Source organism: Entamoeba histolytica, genomic scaffold (genome assembly GCF_000208925.1).
Source record: "Entamoeba histolytica HM-1:IMSS scf_1104750516487 genomic scaffold, whole genome shotgun sequence".
In the NCBI taxonomy this organism is placed as follows: domain Eukaryota; phylum Evosea; order Mastigamoebida; family Endamoebidae; genus Entamoeba; species Entamoeba histolytica.
In genome coordinates this window covers 34579-52535 of record NW_001914917.1, presented here as the reverse complement: position 1 = coordinate 52535, position 17957 = coordinate 34579, and the positions used below count along the sequence as shown (strand labels likewise).

General features: G+C 24.2%; 6 protein-coding genes across 6 annotated transcripts in view, besides 2 other annotated features; 4 read left to right on the top strand and 2 right to left on the bottom strand.

Annotated features, from left to right (window-relative positions):
* The window catches only part of EHI_015390 (heat shock protein70, hsp70A2, putative), a gene marked incomplete at both ends in the record, with an annotated part of 663 nt that extends 638 nt beyond the window's left edge, over positions 1-25 (top strand). Inside the window, one exon of the mRNA XM_001913629.2 lies at positions 1-25. This exon is cut by the window's left edge and continues 638 nt beyond it. Coding sequence (XP_001913664.1) covers positions 1-25 — 25 coding nt within the window.
* A 2131-nt stretch (positions 26-2156) lies between these two features.
* Positions 2157-2822: a repeat region.
* A 1934-nt stretch (positions 2823-4756) lies between these two features.
* Positions 4757-5095: a repeat region.
* Positions 5096-6273: 1178 nt separating this feature from the next.
* Positions 6274-9615, top strand: EHI_015380 (immuno-dominant variable surface antigen; the record flags this gene model as incomplete). Its single annotated transcript, XM_649416.1, has 1 exon — positions 6274-9615. The coding sequence occupies one exon, from the start codon at positions 6274-6276 to the stop codon at positions 9613-9615; it is 3342 nt and encodes a 1113-aa protein (XP_654508.1).
* A 1255-nt stretch (positions 9616-10870) lies between these two features.
* EHI_015370 (uncharacterized protein) lies at positions 10871-14140 on the top strand (the record flags this gene model as incomplete). Its single annotated transcript, XM_649415.1, has 1 exon — positions 10871-14140. One exon carries the CDS (start codon positions 10871-10873, stop codon positions 14138-14140), a length of 3270 nt encoding a protein of 1089 aa, XP_654507.1.
* Positions 14141-14221: 81 nt separating this feature from the next.
* Positions 14222-15667, bottom strand: EHI_015360 (uncharacterized protein; the record flags this gene model as incomplete). Its single annotated transcript, XM_645986.2, has 1 exon — positions 14222-15667. One exon carries the CDS (start codon positions 15665-15667, stop codon positions 14222-14224), a length of 1446 nt encoding a protein of 481 aa, XP_651078.2.
* Positions 15668-15905: 238 nt separating this feature from the next.
* On the bottom strand, positions 15906-16581 carry EHI_015350 (Ras family GTPase; the record flags this gene model as incomplete). Its single annotated transcript, XM_649413.1, has 2 exons — positions 15906-16312; positions 16398-16581. The coding sequence occupies 2 exons, from the start codon at positions 16579-16581 to the stop codon at positions 15906-15908; spliced, it is 591 nt and encodes a 196-aa protein (XP_654505.1).
* A 378-nt stretch (positions 16582-16959) lies between these two features.
* EHI_015340 (serine/threonine protein phosphatase PP1, putative) lies at positions 16960-17914 on the top strand (the record flags this gene model as incomplete). The annotated part of the gene is made up of 2 exons (XM_649412.1): positions 16960-17066; positions 17113-17914. 2 exons carry the CDS (start codon positions 16960-16962, stop codon positions 17912-17914), a joined length of 909 nt encoding a protein of 302 aa, XP_654504.1.
* Between the last annotated feature and the right edge of the window lie 43 nt (positions 17915-17957).

Here is a 17957-nt window from a genome sequence, read left to right as displayed (position 1 = left end):
TAATAAAAAATATAATAAAGAATAATAAAATAAAAGTATTTTAATTAAAATAATTTGTTAAATTCATTAATACTCATTTGTTAAATTTTCTTTTATAACAATAATGAATATTCAAATTGTTATGTTAACTTAATGAATCATCAAATGATAATATTCAATAATGAATAGAATATATATGAATATGATATAATTGTAATACATTTAATTTTATTTAAATGTATTAATAAAATCATTCATTAATTGAAAATAGTAAGACAGTAATAAGTTTATTAACAATATTAATTGTATAATAAAGATATTAAAAATATATTAAATGTATAATATTAGATTAATGAATAATAATTAAATAATTAAATACTTTAGAAATATTAATGAAATTCATTTCATACTTTATTATTTTTCATTTTAATATTGATATTAATGTTTTATAATATTAAATGTTTATTGTTTATGTTATTTTGAATATTATTTATTTCATTTGATTTTTGATAAATTTCATTTATTTTTATTGATTTTCAGACTCATCAAAATACTCTTTTTATTCATATATTTAACTTTATACGAAATAATAAATGATAGATTATATTTTTGATTTTATGCTAAAATATTATATTTATTCAATTTGCATAATTATAAATTATAATTATTACCAATATTAATATATTTATTGTTGAAGTTAAATTTAAATAGTTTAGTTGATTTCATTTGATTATATTATTCATTTTTATTATATAATTATCATTAATTGATTTAGAAGAAGTACTTTTATTAATGTTGGTTATGAAATTATTAATCCATTATCTAAAATTAAATTATGATTTATATCTATGAATTTGTTGTTTATTAAAAAGTAAAAATAATAAGTAAGATATTAATATAAAAATATAGATATAATTATATTGAATGAAATTTAAAATAGTTATAAAATTCTAGGATTAATTGGAATTATTATTTTTTAGATAATCAAAAATAATTAATATGGTTAATTGAAACTATTTAATAGAAATAATAATTGAATAATGTTTTAGTTCAATATATTGATGATGAATAAGAATCAAAATGGTAATTCTTATTTAATATTATTAATTGTAAGATATATTTATATTTTATTATATTAACTGAAATAATTTCAATTATTGATACTATTAATTTATAACAATAAGATTAATTATAACATTGAATAAATATATTGTTTAATTTATTTATCTATATAATAAGATTGATTTTATGAATAAAAATTTTTCATTATTATTATTAATTTATTATTTAACTGAAATTAACTGATAATATGAATAATTCATATGTATTTATAAATACAATACTCTCATTTAACAGTTAATAAATTTTTGGTTGTATTTAATATTTGATAACATTTGATAAGAAATAAAAAAGAGAAAATAAAATGGTCACAGCGGGGATTGATTGAACATGCAACCCTCACATTTCTCTTTCCTATAAGTACGATGCACTACCAACTGTGCTACAGGACCTTCTTGCTTTTTCTTCTTCTTTTTATTCTTTTTGTTTTTATTCTTCTATTCTATTATTTTGTTTTGTTTCTGAATCAAGCTTGAAAAGTCAGAACCATCATACATTCTTTATCACAAACTCATGCCTCGATTCTCAATCTTATTAACTTGTTATGATTTGCATCTGAATAGGAAATGCGTTGGTTATTATTTCAATGAATGTAATGAGGTATTGTAGTTGACATTGTTTGTTGTAATATAAGAATTGATATTGAGTAATATGAAACTAGAAATGTATAAAGAATATTATCAAATGAAAATGATATATTTGATGTGATTAATACTAAATGAATTTAGATATAATACTTTAGTGATATTAGTATGTTCATTCAGCATAAAATAAGAAAAATAAAAATTAAGTTCTTTTAAATTAAAATGAAAACCAAAGAAGAAGACAAAAAGAAGAATGAAAAGAAGATAATAGAAAAGAATTAAAAGAAAAGAAAATGTTTTTTTTTCACAAGTCAAGAAGAAATTCTAAATAATAAGTGAATTATTAGAAATTGCTTTTTTAACGATGTATTATGTAATTAATATCCATTGGTAACGAATAAATGACAATTCTATTGACGCTTAATTATATGATTTTTATTTTTTATTTTGAATATTATATAATGTAGACTTATGAGATTCGAAGATGGCACGTCAGAGACACCACATGAAACCCTAAAATAATCCCATGCTTCGAATCTCCCAGTTATCGTCTGGTCATGACGTGCCTTTGGTGAGATAATACCTATTCAACACTAACTGTTAATTATTATTAATATTTATTAGAAGTGATTATTATAAAAGATTATTATTCATTAACGTGTATTGTTGTTCATTAACGTGTATTGTTATTCATTGCGGTGTATTGTTATTCATTATTAATTATAAGGATTATTATTTACTAAGGAGGTATTATGTATTAAGAATTATCAATTATTAAAGAAGACGCATATATAATTGATATTGTTGCACAAAAATTAAACATAATGATATTATCAAGGAATAGGGTTTCTTTAAGGGGTGTCGAAGGTAAAAGGAGATGAGCTATAACAGTATGTTATGGATATACTCTCCTTAAAACAACAATATAAAGAATGAGAAATATTATATTACTCATTAAAATCAAAATAAAAGTCAGGCAGCAACTTAATTGAGGAACCATTTAAGTCGAGCATGCTTGCAAAAACTTTATTTCAATAGAAATAAAGCGTGTTGAAGAAACTGATTCACTCACTTCTCAACATGATGAAAAACCTAAAAAATAAGGTTAATCATAATTGATTACTTTTTTTTTTTTTTTTTATATAATGTAGACTTATTATGTTTATTATTTTGTTATTTCATTTCTTAATATTCTTCAATGGCAACGAAAAAAGCAAATAATTGAAAAAGAAGAGAATGAATGATATAAAAGAATAAAAAGAAAGTAAAAAGTTGGATATGATGAAGAAAGAATAAAAGTAGAAAGTGGAGAATATAGAAAGAAGATAAAGAGTAATAAAATAGAATAGATAATAAAAGAAGAAAAGAAAGAAGAAATAAATGTGTAATTTTATCGTAAAAATTAGAAATATTCAATAAAAGTGTATAATTTAATGATGTAAAATATTTAGCAACATTTTTATTGATGCAAAATATTTTATTATTTATGTGTATAACTTCATCATGATATTTATTATATAATCAATCATATGTATTATGTTATTATAACATGTAATAAGTGATAAAATATAAATGAAAATGATATGAAGATATGATATAGAATATAAAACAAAAGAATAATAAGAATAAATGATAAATAAAAGGAGAAATGATAGTCAATGATATAATAATAAAATCAAAGTATAAAAGATAAAATCAATATAAATATAAATAAAAACAGAATAAATATAAATTGAAAATAGATATAAATGATAATAATATAAAAATGATAAAGATGAATATTCAAATACATCTAAATAGAAAAGAATAACAAGAAGAAAATCTAAATAATATAAACATAAAAATAATATAATAAGAATAATATAATAATATAATAATATATAGATAATAAGAAGAATACAATGATATAAATAATATAATCAGAGAAATAAATATAAAAATACGATAGATAAATAACATATAAAGAAAAGAATAAAAATAATTAAATATGATTCATCAAATCATCTATTTCATTAATATTTCATACAGAATACAATTGATAATAAAATATAAACATAAATATATACAGATTGTATATTTATCATATTTTTTTTATTTTTTTATTTTTATTTTAGGAGCAAAATATAATAAATGGAAAATTCTATTGATGCAAATTTTTTTGCATCTTTTTTCATTTTTGTAAATTATTTAGATGCATTATTTCTTTGCTAATTTTCGTACCCATATAACATAAAGAAGAAACATAAATAAATGAGATGAATATAATAAAATAAAGAAGTATGTTCAAGTATTTCATTAAAATAAAAAATGGAGTTGATATTCATTGAATATAAAATAACAAAAATATAATGAATAAATATCCATTAATTACAAAAATAAATACAAATATTTATTAATGAAAATATAATACAAATAATACAAGTAATTCAGAAATAATAGATGAATAAAAAATAAAATAGATAATTAAGTGTTAATAAAGTTGTAATTTATTCGTTGATTAATTACTATTAATCAAATGTTTGTTATTAAAATGAGTAACTTCTTTGTTTTATTTATTATTTAGATTTTCTTCTTGTTATGTGAATAGTTCATTTGTTTTATTTCTTTTAGTGTTTTTTCTTTCTTATTTCTGTTTATTTCTTCCTTTTATCTTCTTCTTTGATTTTTATTTTAATTTTAATGAACCTCATCTTTCTCTATTTTCTATTTTATGATAAATGAACATTTAATTATCATTATATTATCATATCTAATTTTTTATTATTAACATCATCATTTATATCGTTTTCATTTGATATTATTCACTTGTAATATTTTACTTCATTCTTAGTAATATTAACTAATTTATTTTATATCTAAATCCATCATCATAATCAGATAATAATTGATGGTTCAATGATTGATTTTTATTATTATTTGAGTGCGTGTTTCTAACATGTCAACTTCAAACTCCAATTTTTATTCACTAAAAACACAAAGTGATTTAGTATTTAATGAAATAGTCAAAATACAGTAATGATACACATTATGTATTAAATGATAACCTAGTCTACGTTATTAACTAAACCATTTAAATAAAAATAGTTAATTAAGTGTTAATAGAATGTTCATTTATTATTCCTTGCTCAGAGGAGAATATTCCTATCTCTTCACTTGTTTTTAAAAAGAATAATCTTTTTGTTTAACTTATCCTTTATGTTTTTCTAGGAAAATGAGAAAACCATTTCTTTGTTTTATTTCTTCTTATTAATGTCTTCTCAAACTTTTCTATTTATTCCTGCTTTTTAACATTTGTTTATTTTTGATTTAATTTTAAATAGTCTCATTTCCTTCTTTTTTCTTTATTTTATGAATGAGAGAAAAGAACATTCCATTACTACTGTATTATTATGACTAATTTTCTTTCAGTATTAACTACACTCTATTAGATTCTTTTCATTGGTTAATGTATTTTTCTTAATTTCTTTTTTAATAAATATTGAATCTTATTTATTATATTTCAACGTCTAATATTTCATCATAATAAAATGATGCACCATTTGCAATATTAATTAATATATTTCTAATTCAAATACACTATCATAACAAGATAATAATTGAGAGATTCAAAAACATGAATTGTATTAGTGTTTGTGATGTTTCAGATGTGCCACCTTCTATCTGTAACTAAAATATTTAAATACCATAAAATAAATATTAGTTATATCAAAACTATTCTAAACGAAAATTTCAAGTAAATATTAAAGAAATTGAATAAGGAATATGTTCTTCGATATTAGTGATGTAATTACAATCTAAAGACAATAGCTATTTCCTTTTTTGTATGAATAATGATTCTTCAAGAATATTAATAAAAATAATGATGAATTGAACATAACAATCAATCTTTGTTAATAGCAACATTATTTTTTACATTTAAAAGAAGTAATACAAATCAATAAAATAATTGCATTTTGATATAAAAATTATAAACAAAAACCCATTAATAGAATATTGTAAATCACCAAAAGTAAACCTTATTTTAACATAACTTTAAAAGATACAAATAATCGAAATTATGAAAAATTGAATGATTAAATCATTTTTATTCATAGAAAATATTTTTTTTCGTTAAAACAAGGGTTAATTATTCATAAAAATTATAAAATCTTTCCTTCATTCTCAATCAAACTTTACTCATCCGTTGAGTTTTTTTCTTCATTTGAAAACTGTGTAAATTAAAAAACCTGCACTCCGTTTTTGGGTTTACTTTGGTTTTAATTTTTAAAAGATAAATTCCAATCAAAATAAAGTAAATTTAGATATATTTTTATATTAACACGTTTGTTCTTATCGTCAAACTAAAAATCTATTTTTATTTTTGATTTCTATCTTTTGGTGCTTAAAAAAGAACTAACAACTCAATTTTGTTTCGTTAAATTCGACAATTATTTATAATAACTTTTGAATTGAATAGTTTGCTTGCTTGTTTCAGCTTGAAGCTATAAATAAGTTATAGAAATATAAAAGAATGTTAAAAATGAAAACAAACATAAAAAATAAGTGTATTTAAAGTGTTTTTAAAAAAACTAATTATTCATAAATTAAAGTTATGTTAGGTTCTAAAAGCATTATTGCTGTTGTGGCTATAGCTTCTGCAATAGTCACAGGAGTAGTTGTTATAGTTGTTGTTGTTACACTTTCTGTGGTTTTAACAAGAAGTAGTGTTAAAGACACCAACTCTATTTATGTTCCTGATGTTATTACTAACGACCCACAAATGACAAATGAAATGGATACATTAGAGGTTATTTCTTCTTCAAAATTTAGTGGAACAAAACCAAAAGAATGGACTATGAAATATACAAAATATCCTTATTGGAGATGTGGACTTACATTTACTAATGAGGAAAAACAAAATATTGTTAATGAAAATAAGGAATATATGAACTCATTATTACAACTTATTAATAATGGATCATTAGGAAGAATGCCTGAAAAATATGGTGGAGATAAACAATTTGAAGCTAATGGAGTTAATTGGGAAGCTGATAGATTAGAAGTTAGATATGGTCTTTTCGGTAGAGTTTTTGGTCAAAGAGCTGTTGCATGGGCTTTTCCAGGAGAAATCGTTACAATTAAATTCCCTAAAGGAATGAGTTATAAGGGAATTCAGGTTGGTATTGGTAAGTGTAACCATAATCCTTCTGATCAATGGTTAAATGTTAATAACTGGTCAAATGATAGAATGCCAATCGATTCAATTGGATTTGATTTAGGACTTAATACAACGCAACCATACATTATTAATGATACATTTAAAATAGGATCACCATTTGGAGGTATGATTTATTTAAGATCTGATACAACATTTACAAATTCATTTTATGTCACATTCAGTAATGTTGGAAGAGCTCCAATTATTAATTATAATATTACAACGAATGAAGAATGGAATAGTGTTTTAAGAAATGCACCAGGAAATGTTGCAGAAATCAGAACACCAGGAAATAGACTTGTACTTACTTCAAGAAATATTAGAAGTTTGGAAGATGCACAATATATTAGTGATTTCTGGTTAAAAGCAATTAGTATTTCTAATTATGCTGTTACACTTGAAAATATTCCAATTACATTAAACTTTGATCAAAGAGTTGATGCAGGAGCTGCTGTTGCATATGTAGGACGTTGGTTTACTCAAAACCCATCCGATTGGGCAGCTGCATGTGTTGGTAAAGATGGATTAATAAATTATGGAAATTGGGGACCATTACATGAAATGAATCATCATATGCAAGGAACTTATTTAAAAGGAGGAAATTGGGGTATTAGTAATCCAGGAGAAGAAACTAATAATGTTATGACATCAATTAATTATATTTTGTATACAAATATTGCTGGACATAGAAATCAAGGACTTAGTGGTTGGAATTATGTTTCTGATGGTTATTCTACAATTTATAAAATTCTTAAAGGTGAAAATGATCAACCTCATTTAAGGTCTTATGTTAATATGGCACATGCATTTGGAACAGACACTTTAATTGCTTTAGTTAAATCTTATTATGGATTATGGTATGAAAATAATTTTGAAAGTAAATATTCAATTAAAAGAGATTCTACCTCTGCTTTCTGTTTGTTAGCTGCATTAGTTACAAAAAGAGATACTAGATACTTATGTTCTCTATTTAAATATGATATACAATCAAATGTTTCAGAAGCAATTAAAAATATGAATTATCCAACTTATTATCCATTCTTCAACCTCTATGCCATGAGTTATAATGGAAATTACTATGGAAGACCCTATAAAATTCCATATGGAAGAACTAGATTGAATTTCACTGCAACTACTGCTATAGATCCAAAAGCAACTAGTGTTAGTTATACTATTAAGTCTGGATTAACTAAAGGAAAATTAGAACGAGTTGAAGACAATGTTTATGACTATACACCATTCTTTGGAATAGAAGAAAATGATACATTTGTTTTAAATATTGATTGTGTTGTTAATGGAGAAAAAGTACATATCGAACAAGAAGGAACATTTGAATTAGATCCACATCAAGTAGAATATGAAGTTTATAAAGATGTTCAAACAAGAGATATGGCACAAGCTCTTAATATTATTCAGAATAAAACTGCTAATGATACAGGAAGGGCTTCATTCTTTGGAATTGGAACATACAATGATGGATCAATGCAATCAATGTTAGTAGAAAAAGGTAAATTGATAGTTCCAAAATCTGGATATTATACATTGTTTATGAAAGCAGATGATTTAGGAAGATTGTTATTGAATATTACTGGAGAGTATGAACAATTATTAGATGTTAAAACATATCTTGGAGGTTATTCAAAAACTCTTAATGGAAGTTATGCAACTGTAAAATTGGAAAAAGATGTGGGATATCCATTTATTCTTTATAATTTGAATACTGGAGGACAAGGATTTATTAGAATAGGATATTGTTATCATGGAACAGAAGAATCAAGTGTTGATGTTTCTAAATGCAGTGTATCAGATATTGGAAGCTCTATGGTTCTTAATGAAAAAGTTAAAACAGGAGCAAAAGAACCAGAATTCCAAATTCCACCAATTAAATACAGCAGACCAACACGTTTCTTAACTAATGCATATAGAACTATTCCAAAATGTTTGAATGGTGACGATGCTTGTTCTATTAAATGTCTCTCATTACCACTTAAACATGATGATTCAAGTAAATGTTCTAATATGTTTGATGATAATTATTCTACTATGTATCATTCAAGATGGACTGGACAAGGAACTACTTTCCCAGTTAATTATACATTTGAATTCTCAGAAAATGTAACATTTAATAATCTTTATGTTCATCATAGAAGACCTGAAGATTCATGGGGATACTTTGAAATGTTTGTTAAATCTCCAGAAACAGGAGAAATGGAGTTATTAGAAAAATATAAGCATCCAAAGTCTACTACAACAGAACTTAATTTCCAAAAATTAGTTACAACTGATCGTGTCCAATTTATTGTCTATAATAATTCAAATGGTGGAAATTATGTCAATGTTGTAGAATTGTCTTTCAATATTAAGGAAACCTTTAAGAATTATACAAATTCATTTGGACCAAAGATTAAAAGTACTGGATTTAAGAAAGTTACTACACCAGGTGCTTCAGGAGGATATCTTGCAGTAAATGAAAAGGAAGGAGAAGGATCACTTTGTTTCAAAGCTAAAGTCACTAAATTCGGTCTTTATGGATATAGAAAAACAACATCTGGAAAGTTTAGAGTTACAATTGACTCACAACCAGGTGAAGTTACTAGCCAAAGTTATTTCTCTGACTCTGAACGAACTTTGTTCTATGCTCATACTTTTGATGAAACTGAAGCAAACAAAGTTCATAACATTTGTATGGAAGTTGTTGAAGGAACAGTTAATCTTGATATCATTGGTTCTTCTTAAACGTTAATTGAAGATATTTCATTTTAAATAATGTAGTGTTATTTTAATTTTATTGAGAAAATTTTGAGTCTATTTCATTACATATTGAATCATGATTGAATTTTTATAAATACTCAAGTTGAGTATTTAGTTATATGTTACTATAACACTTTTTTTTCACTCTCTCATCCCATAAATAATTCTTTTATTTGAGTATTGATAACTCTGATAAACTTTTGTTCATTAGTTGTTTATTTTCTCAATTATAACATTTTTTAATCTTTAATTCTTAATTCTCCTCTAAAATATCAAGTAGCTATTCTATATAACTACTTATCTAAGCTAAAAGAAAATAAAAGTTGTGAATGTAATTTATTGTTAAAATTAATGTTGTTGGTAATTAGAATCCAAGATTTATTATCTTAGACTATCTCAAAATAACAGTAATAAACAAAACATTAAAACCTTTATAACTTTTAATTAAAACAGTTTCAAAATTAAAATCTAAAATACAAAATATAAGATGTTGAATAACACTATTTGACATTTTTTATGAAAAAATTTTTAAAATAGAGTCGTATAATAACCCTCCACATCAAAAAATCATTCAAAAAGACATTCAAAAATTATTTTAATAAACTAGGGTTTTGTAAGAGTTAACACCTTTAGTTGAAATTGGAAAACTAAGAGTTTTGAAGGTATAATTTGAGTAGATTTTATTTGATAATAATGAAAGAGCTATAAATGTTAAATAAGAAGATGAACCAAATCATAAAGCATTCAAAACTTATAAAGGGTTTTTGTTTATATAAAAAAGTCTGTATTATGAAACTAAAGAAATATCCATTCAAGAAAGAAACTAATTACATATTTATAAAAATAATTTTATGAATTTCTGGAGTGTATTTTCTTAGTAATAGAAACAAAACATCTTTATACTCTAAGCTTTTTTGTAAATCTTTTATCAAAATCTAACAGTAAATAGTTTGAGTATATCAACGATAGTATTATTGTATAACAAAAATAAAAAAAAATAACTTTTTATTTAATTAAAAGAAAAATAGTTTTTAAAATATATTATTAGAATATACGAAAAAAAAGTGACAGGCAGTGAAATAAAAATACAGATAAAAATAATGAGAAATAATAGTCTTGAAAAGAAAAGAATATATAAATATAAATAACGAGTTAGGAAAAGAAATAACAAAAACTAATGTTGCCTGTCATAGGCTATTTCTTTTATTTTTGGAACTTGAAATATCTAACCAATTAAGTTATGACTTATTTTCTTATCATTGGATTACTTTGTATCACTCTTGCATTAGGTCAAGAAAATGATGAATATTGTGATTTTGACTGTTTTATTGAAGGGTTATCTTTTACAGTCGATTTAGAAGGAAAGATGTCTACAATGGGATATAATATTCCATCATTAACATTTGACGGAATGACAGTGAATCAAATTGGTGGTTCAACTGATAACAAAGATGAGCCAAAATCCTTTAATGCTTCTATTACATTACACTCATTACATGCTGTAGGAGATATTTTAAAAGAAAGTAGTAATAAAAAAATCGGATATATGGAACTTAAATTAAGTGATGCATCAGCTGGATTTAGTATGGGGTTTGATAGTTATGATTATTGTGGCTATAATTTAATTTCTGGAACAGAACCATCTATAACAATTGACTTAAATACTAAAAGTGCTAAAATTGATTTAAAATGTACTGACTGTGGAGTACTTGATACAATTGTACTTGGACTTGGAGATTTCTTTATTTCTATTGTCAAGAATTTCTTACAGAAAATAGTTAATAATAATATTGATAAAGTTAATCAAATGGTTAAAACTTCCTTAGATGAAGTATTTCTTAATATTAATAAGAATTATACAGAAAAATATATTAATAATACTCAACCTCTTAACATCCCTATTGAAGATGGAATGATGAATATTACAGAAAGTATCTTTTTTGATATGTTGTCATGGACAACAACAGAATTATTAGGTGGAAATAGTTCATTAGGGTTAAATCAAATTATAGATAGATTTACTCATAACACAGGCAGTATCGTTGCAGGAGGAGATGATGATACTTTTAAAGAATTAACTGATGAAATAATTTCTGGACTAACATTTAATGGAATTGAGTGGCCTGATGTGAATGGTACTATAGATTTTGGATTAACATATTTTAATGTTAGTGGATTAGATACATGGTATGGACTTCAATTTTTCGAGCCATTAAGAGATACTCCAGTAAGTAAAGAAAGTAATGAGTCAATGTGTAGTATTGAACCTAATTGTGATCAACAATTAAGAATTGCTTCTGGACTGAAAACACTTGATATTTTTATGACATTTTCTATTAATGCAACTGCTAATAGTTCTTCAATATCAACAAATGGAAAGAAAATTCATGAAGAAGCAGACTTTCATGTTATTGTAACAAATAATGAAATGGAAGGAAGAATTCAAATAGCTATTATAGATGGTCAATTTGAAAATTATACTAATAATATGTGTACTAATGGAACTTGTTGGAGTGCTTTATTGGATCATCATGGAACTGGTGTTCCTATCGTATTATTAAATACTAGTATTGATTATATTGGAATTACTGCTGCATCAGCTTATCTTGAAGATGGAATTCAACAAATTATTAATTCAATTGCTGATGTATTTATTTATAATTACAAACCAGTTATTCCTGCTTTTCTTAATGGTCTTATAAATGAATTTGCAACAGTAAGTATTAATAATATGTTTAATGAATCTTTAGGTGTAGAATGTGACGAAGATCCAGATGAAATTCTTTTAGGATATAAACCTTCTGTAGTTGTATTAAGTACTATTGTCTCAATAATATTATCAATTATTCTTACAATTATTGCTGTTATCTTCTTGGTTGTAAGATGGAGACAAAAGAAAAATAATATTAAAGTAGAATATGAACTTGATGGAGATAACCAATATGAAGAAAGTGATGATGATAGTATTAGTGATATTCATTCTGATGATGAAGGAGTTAAAAAGATAAAAAGATACAAAAAGAGGATTTATAAAAAGAAAAAGAAGTCTTTATGTAAAAGAATTATTCAATTCCCTGGATGGTTCTTTAAACAATTTTTTAGAACAGACCCTAAAGGAGCAAGCATGTTTTTAGATAATAGAATTACAATTGTAATAAGAGCAATTATTCCATTAATTATCTTCCTTAATATTGCATTATTTATTACATCCAATACAGGTACTGGAGCAACAGTTAATGCTTACATAATATTTGGAAGTAGTAATACAATAACTATGCCTGTACAAGATTTCGGTTTAATGAATTCTGTAAAAGATATGTGGACGGCTGGTGTTTATCCTTTATCTATATTAATTATGGTTTTCTCAGGTATTTGGCCATATACTAAATTAGTTATGTTATTAGTTGTATGGATGATTCCTTCTAGTATTATTAAACCAAGTGTTAGAGGTATAATACTTAATGTATTAGATGCCCTTGGAAAATGGTCATTTTTGGATTCTTATGTCATGATCTTAATGATTATGGCATTTTATTTTGATGTTCCATTACCAATTCGACATCCAAATTCTGTTAGTGACCCAATGACTATTAAATTATACGTTGATCCAGAATATGGTTTTGTTACATTATTACTTGGTACATTAATATCTTTGTTATTATCACATGTTATGGTTGGAATTCATAACAAGATATTAAGTAACCCAACAGATAACATTGGAGAAAAAGCTACAATAAAAAAACCATTATTATGTTTTACAAGATTTTTCATTGTAAAGTTATTGATGATTTTATTATTATGTATTTCTTGTGGATTAGTCATTGTGGGTATGTTCCTTCAATCTTTCTCATTTGATTTCTTAGGACTAGCAGGATGGGCACTTGATTTATTAGGATATTCACAACACAGAGACTTTTCTGTAATGGATCTTGGTATTGGTCTACCATCAGCATGTAGAGAACCAAATAGTTTTGCAGTCAGGTTTACACAAGTAACATATTTTATAACAATTGTTGCTATTCCACTCCTTCATCATATTATGTTATTAATATTATGGGTTGTTCCTATCACAAGAAAAATACAAAATATCATCTTTCAATTTTGTGAAATTTTATATGCTTGGTCATGTATTGATGTTTTTATAGTTTCAGTAATTGCTGCTGTTGTTGAATTATCACAGTTTGCTTCATTTATGGTAGAACCTTATTGTAGTGCTGTTATGCCTTCAATGAATAAAAGTTTAGATGACATTATAGCATTATTCTTTGGTAATGAAAAATACATTACAGATCATGAAACTTGTTTCGAAGTTAAGGCTACATTAGATGATGGATGCTGGTGTTTGTTTGCTGGGGTAATTGTATATACAGTTACTACAATTACTATTATGAAGATTTCAAAAAGGGCATTGTCAAAACGACTTCCTACTGATCAAGAAAAACAAGAATATTGGGCTGAGAAAAGTACAAAAACTCCTGACACTTGGCCATTGTTATTTAGCTCTAACTAAATTGAATTACTTTCATTTTTAATTGTTTGGTGTTTGATTCTCATTTTCAATTTCAAAAAAAAATTAAACCAAATGAATAAATTAATTCGTTGGTTTAATATTTTCATATTCCAATAAAATATCTAATGCATCTTTCTCTTTCTTGTTTTTGCAAAGTAATTTAGATAATAACATAAATACTAACATTAACACACATAATATTGGCATAACAAATGGTGCATATTTGTAGATATATTTCACATATCTTAATTGTGTAATTGCTTCTCCCATAAAGGAATGGAATGAACTTCCTGTAAGGAAATTAGAAAATGTTTCAGAGCTAAATTGGTTTACTCCAAATGCAATAAGAACTAACAAAATTCCGTTGAAACAAAAAGCGTTCATATATGTATTAGATACTTCAAATGGATAAAACACAAATCCTAATGCAAATCTAAATCCTACATATACAACAGCTTTAAATGAACACAATAACAAATACCCTGCAAAAATTCCATAAATAATTGCTCCAAAAAATGCTATTGGACCTGTCATCCATTGCATAATCCAATCTACAAATGGGAATATTTTTAAAATTGTCCAAAGAACTAATTGAACCATCCAAAGAAGTGTAAGAAGTGTTGCAATAATTCCTAATATAATAGCAACATATCCCCATAAAAATCCTTTTAGATTTCTTCTTTTATTTAATACTTTAAGTCCTCGGTCAAGAATATATACTTCTTCTCTAAATTGTGAATATCTTTTTCTATATTTTCTTCCTGTTAATTGTTTAATTTCTTTTCCTTCATCAATCATTGCTAATGCACGTTCTCCAATAAGTTTATTATATTCTTTGATTTGTGCTGATTTAAGTGGTTCAGGTCTATTAATGAAATCAAAAATTAAGTCAATTGGTAATACTGCAAATCCAAGACCTCCAAAGAATAATACTAATACATATCCTATTGTACTAATTCCTGATATAATGAAGAGAACTGGTGATATTCTAAAACTAATTGTAGATTCTTCATCATCATTTTCTGGTCTGACATTTGCTGCTTTTATATTGTCAAGATTAAATGATGTCAAATCAAGATCTCCAGATTGATAATTAACAGGTACTTCTGCTACACCAAAAATAATGTAAAATATTACACAAAATACAGCGGCTACAACAAGGAAAATCAATGCAAAAATAAAGGAATATACTATTTTTTTAACACATGAAGTATCTTCTTCTTGATTATACCAACACAACCCAAATGGTAATATAATCGCTGCAAATACAATCATTCCATAATAAACTATATACCAGAAAATTTGCATTGGTATTATCGGTTCAGGTGGTCCAGCATTAAGTACATCTAATGGAATTAAGAACACACTCATTTCTAAAAACTCAAATGCAATAATTACAATAATTCTCCATATCCAACTTACTCCTTTCTCTTCAGGATTTTGGAAATATATCATCATATAAATATTACATATAAGAAGTAATATTGGTATTGCACATAATAAAATGATAACGATGATGTTAATCATTTGTTACTACTAATTTTATGTTTTTTCTTTTTTTTTTATTTTTCCTTTTTTTATTTTTAGATTATATTATAAAATAGTTTTTTTATTAAAATAAAATAAATTTATATTTAGTTTCTCTCAATATCCTAAATAAATCACTTATTAAAATCCATAAAACAAAAAAAAAAAACATATAACACAAAAAATAATAAAATGTTAAACAAAAAAAAAATAAACAATTACATGATGATTAATAATGTTATAGAAGCAAACATCTTTTCTTCTTTTCTTCTGTTTCATTTAATTTCTGTTGTGGTTGATGAAGTTCACGATCTTCTTTAATCATTCTAATAACACTTTTAAACATTTCTGTAATATTTTGATTAGTTTTAGCACTAACTTCATAAAATAACATATGCCATTCTTTTGCTAATGCTGCAGCATTTTCTGTAGTAACAACACGATATTCTTCAAGGTCAAGTTTATTTCCACACAAACAGGCATTGATTCTTTCTTCTTGAGTTTTACTAAGTAAAACACGTAATGAGTCTTTATAAGTACTGACATCAAAGAAAGATTGTTGTTCAATAATAGAATATACAATTATAAATCCATCTCCTAATTTGACATATTGATCTCTTAAACTATTATATTCTTCTTGTCCAGCTATTAAAATGAATAACACATTATATCTTTACTAAGAAAAGAACTTTGCATTAAAAAGGTGATTGAATGAAAATATTATACAAACCAGTATCTAGTATTTCTAATACACAAACTGTTCCATCTATATCTAGTGATGTTTTAAATGTATCTTCAATTGTTGGTTCATATAATGATTTAAAAATTCCTGAAACCATTTGTGTAGAAATAGAAGTTTTACCCACTGCACCTTTACCTAACATAACAACTCTATATCCATTATTACCCATCATCTTTTCAACGTGAAATATCAGTTCTAAGTTCCTTATATTAAAAAAATTAATTTTTAAATTCTTTATGACTCTTTTCCTTGTACTTTCCTTTTTAGTCTATCTTTTTTTATTTTCAACTCAAATTTTCTTTTGAATTTTCTTTTCAAAAGTATTAATAATTTTTTTACTCTTTCATAACTTAAAAACATGTTTTGTTTATTTATATGTCTTTTAGTTCTTTCATTCATTTTTGTGTTAATTTCATTAATTCCAATCTAAATTAACTGAACAATTATAGAAAATACTATTATAAATAAATTTTTTCATAATAAAATATTATTTCAAATAAAATCAAGAGTCAACTTAATAAAAAAAGTATATAATTGTTTTTCATTTATCATGAATATCCTTCAATCTAAGAAACACCAATCTCTTTTAGAATTATTATTAAAATTTAATACAAAGAAAAAGAGAATTAAAGTTAATTATTCTTTAGAAGAAATAATGTTTGACATGATAATTCTTTAGTACTCATTAAATATTAAATTATAGAGAAATTTGTCAAAAAACAACAAACATTTTTTTAAAAGAACCAAATATTCTTAAATTAAAAAGTCCAATTATAGTTGTAGGAGACATTCATGGAAATTTTAATGATTTAATAAAAATATTTGAGAGTTATGGATATCCACCAACAGTTAAATATTTATTTCTTGGAGATTATATTGATCGAGGAAAGAATAGTGTTGAAGTTATTGTGTTATTGTTTATTCTTAAAATCAACTATCCAAATTCTATTTATTTACTTCGTGGAAATCATGAAGATGAACAAGTTTGTATTTGTTATGGATTTTTTGATGAATGTAAAAAATTTACAACAAAACAAAAACTTGTTTTTAATACGTTTACTAAAACATTTGATTGTCTTCCAATAGCAGCAATTATTGAAGAAAAAGCTTTTTGCATTCATGGTGGAATTTCTCCTCAATTAAATTCACTTGATACAATTATTAATTTACAAAGACCAATGAAAATACAACCAAATAGTCTTATTAATGATTTGTTATGGTCAGACCCATTTATTACTGAATGTAATGGATGGGAAACAAACCCAAGGGGAAGAGGATATTTATATGGTAAAGATAAAGTAGAAGAATTTCTAAGTAAATATAATTATGATATTATTATAAGAGGACATCAAATATTTGAAAATGGATATAAATATTTATTTAATAACCATTTATTATCTTTATTTTCTTGTTCAAATCCATTTAGTACCTCAAATAATTCATTTGCAATTCTTTTATTTGATTCTAAACTAAACAAGAATATTAAAACCTTTAAAATTGAATAAAGTTTTATTTAATTCTTTCTTTTAAATAATATTTTAATTGAAT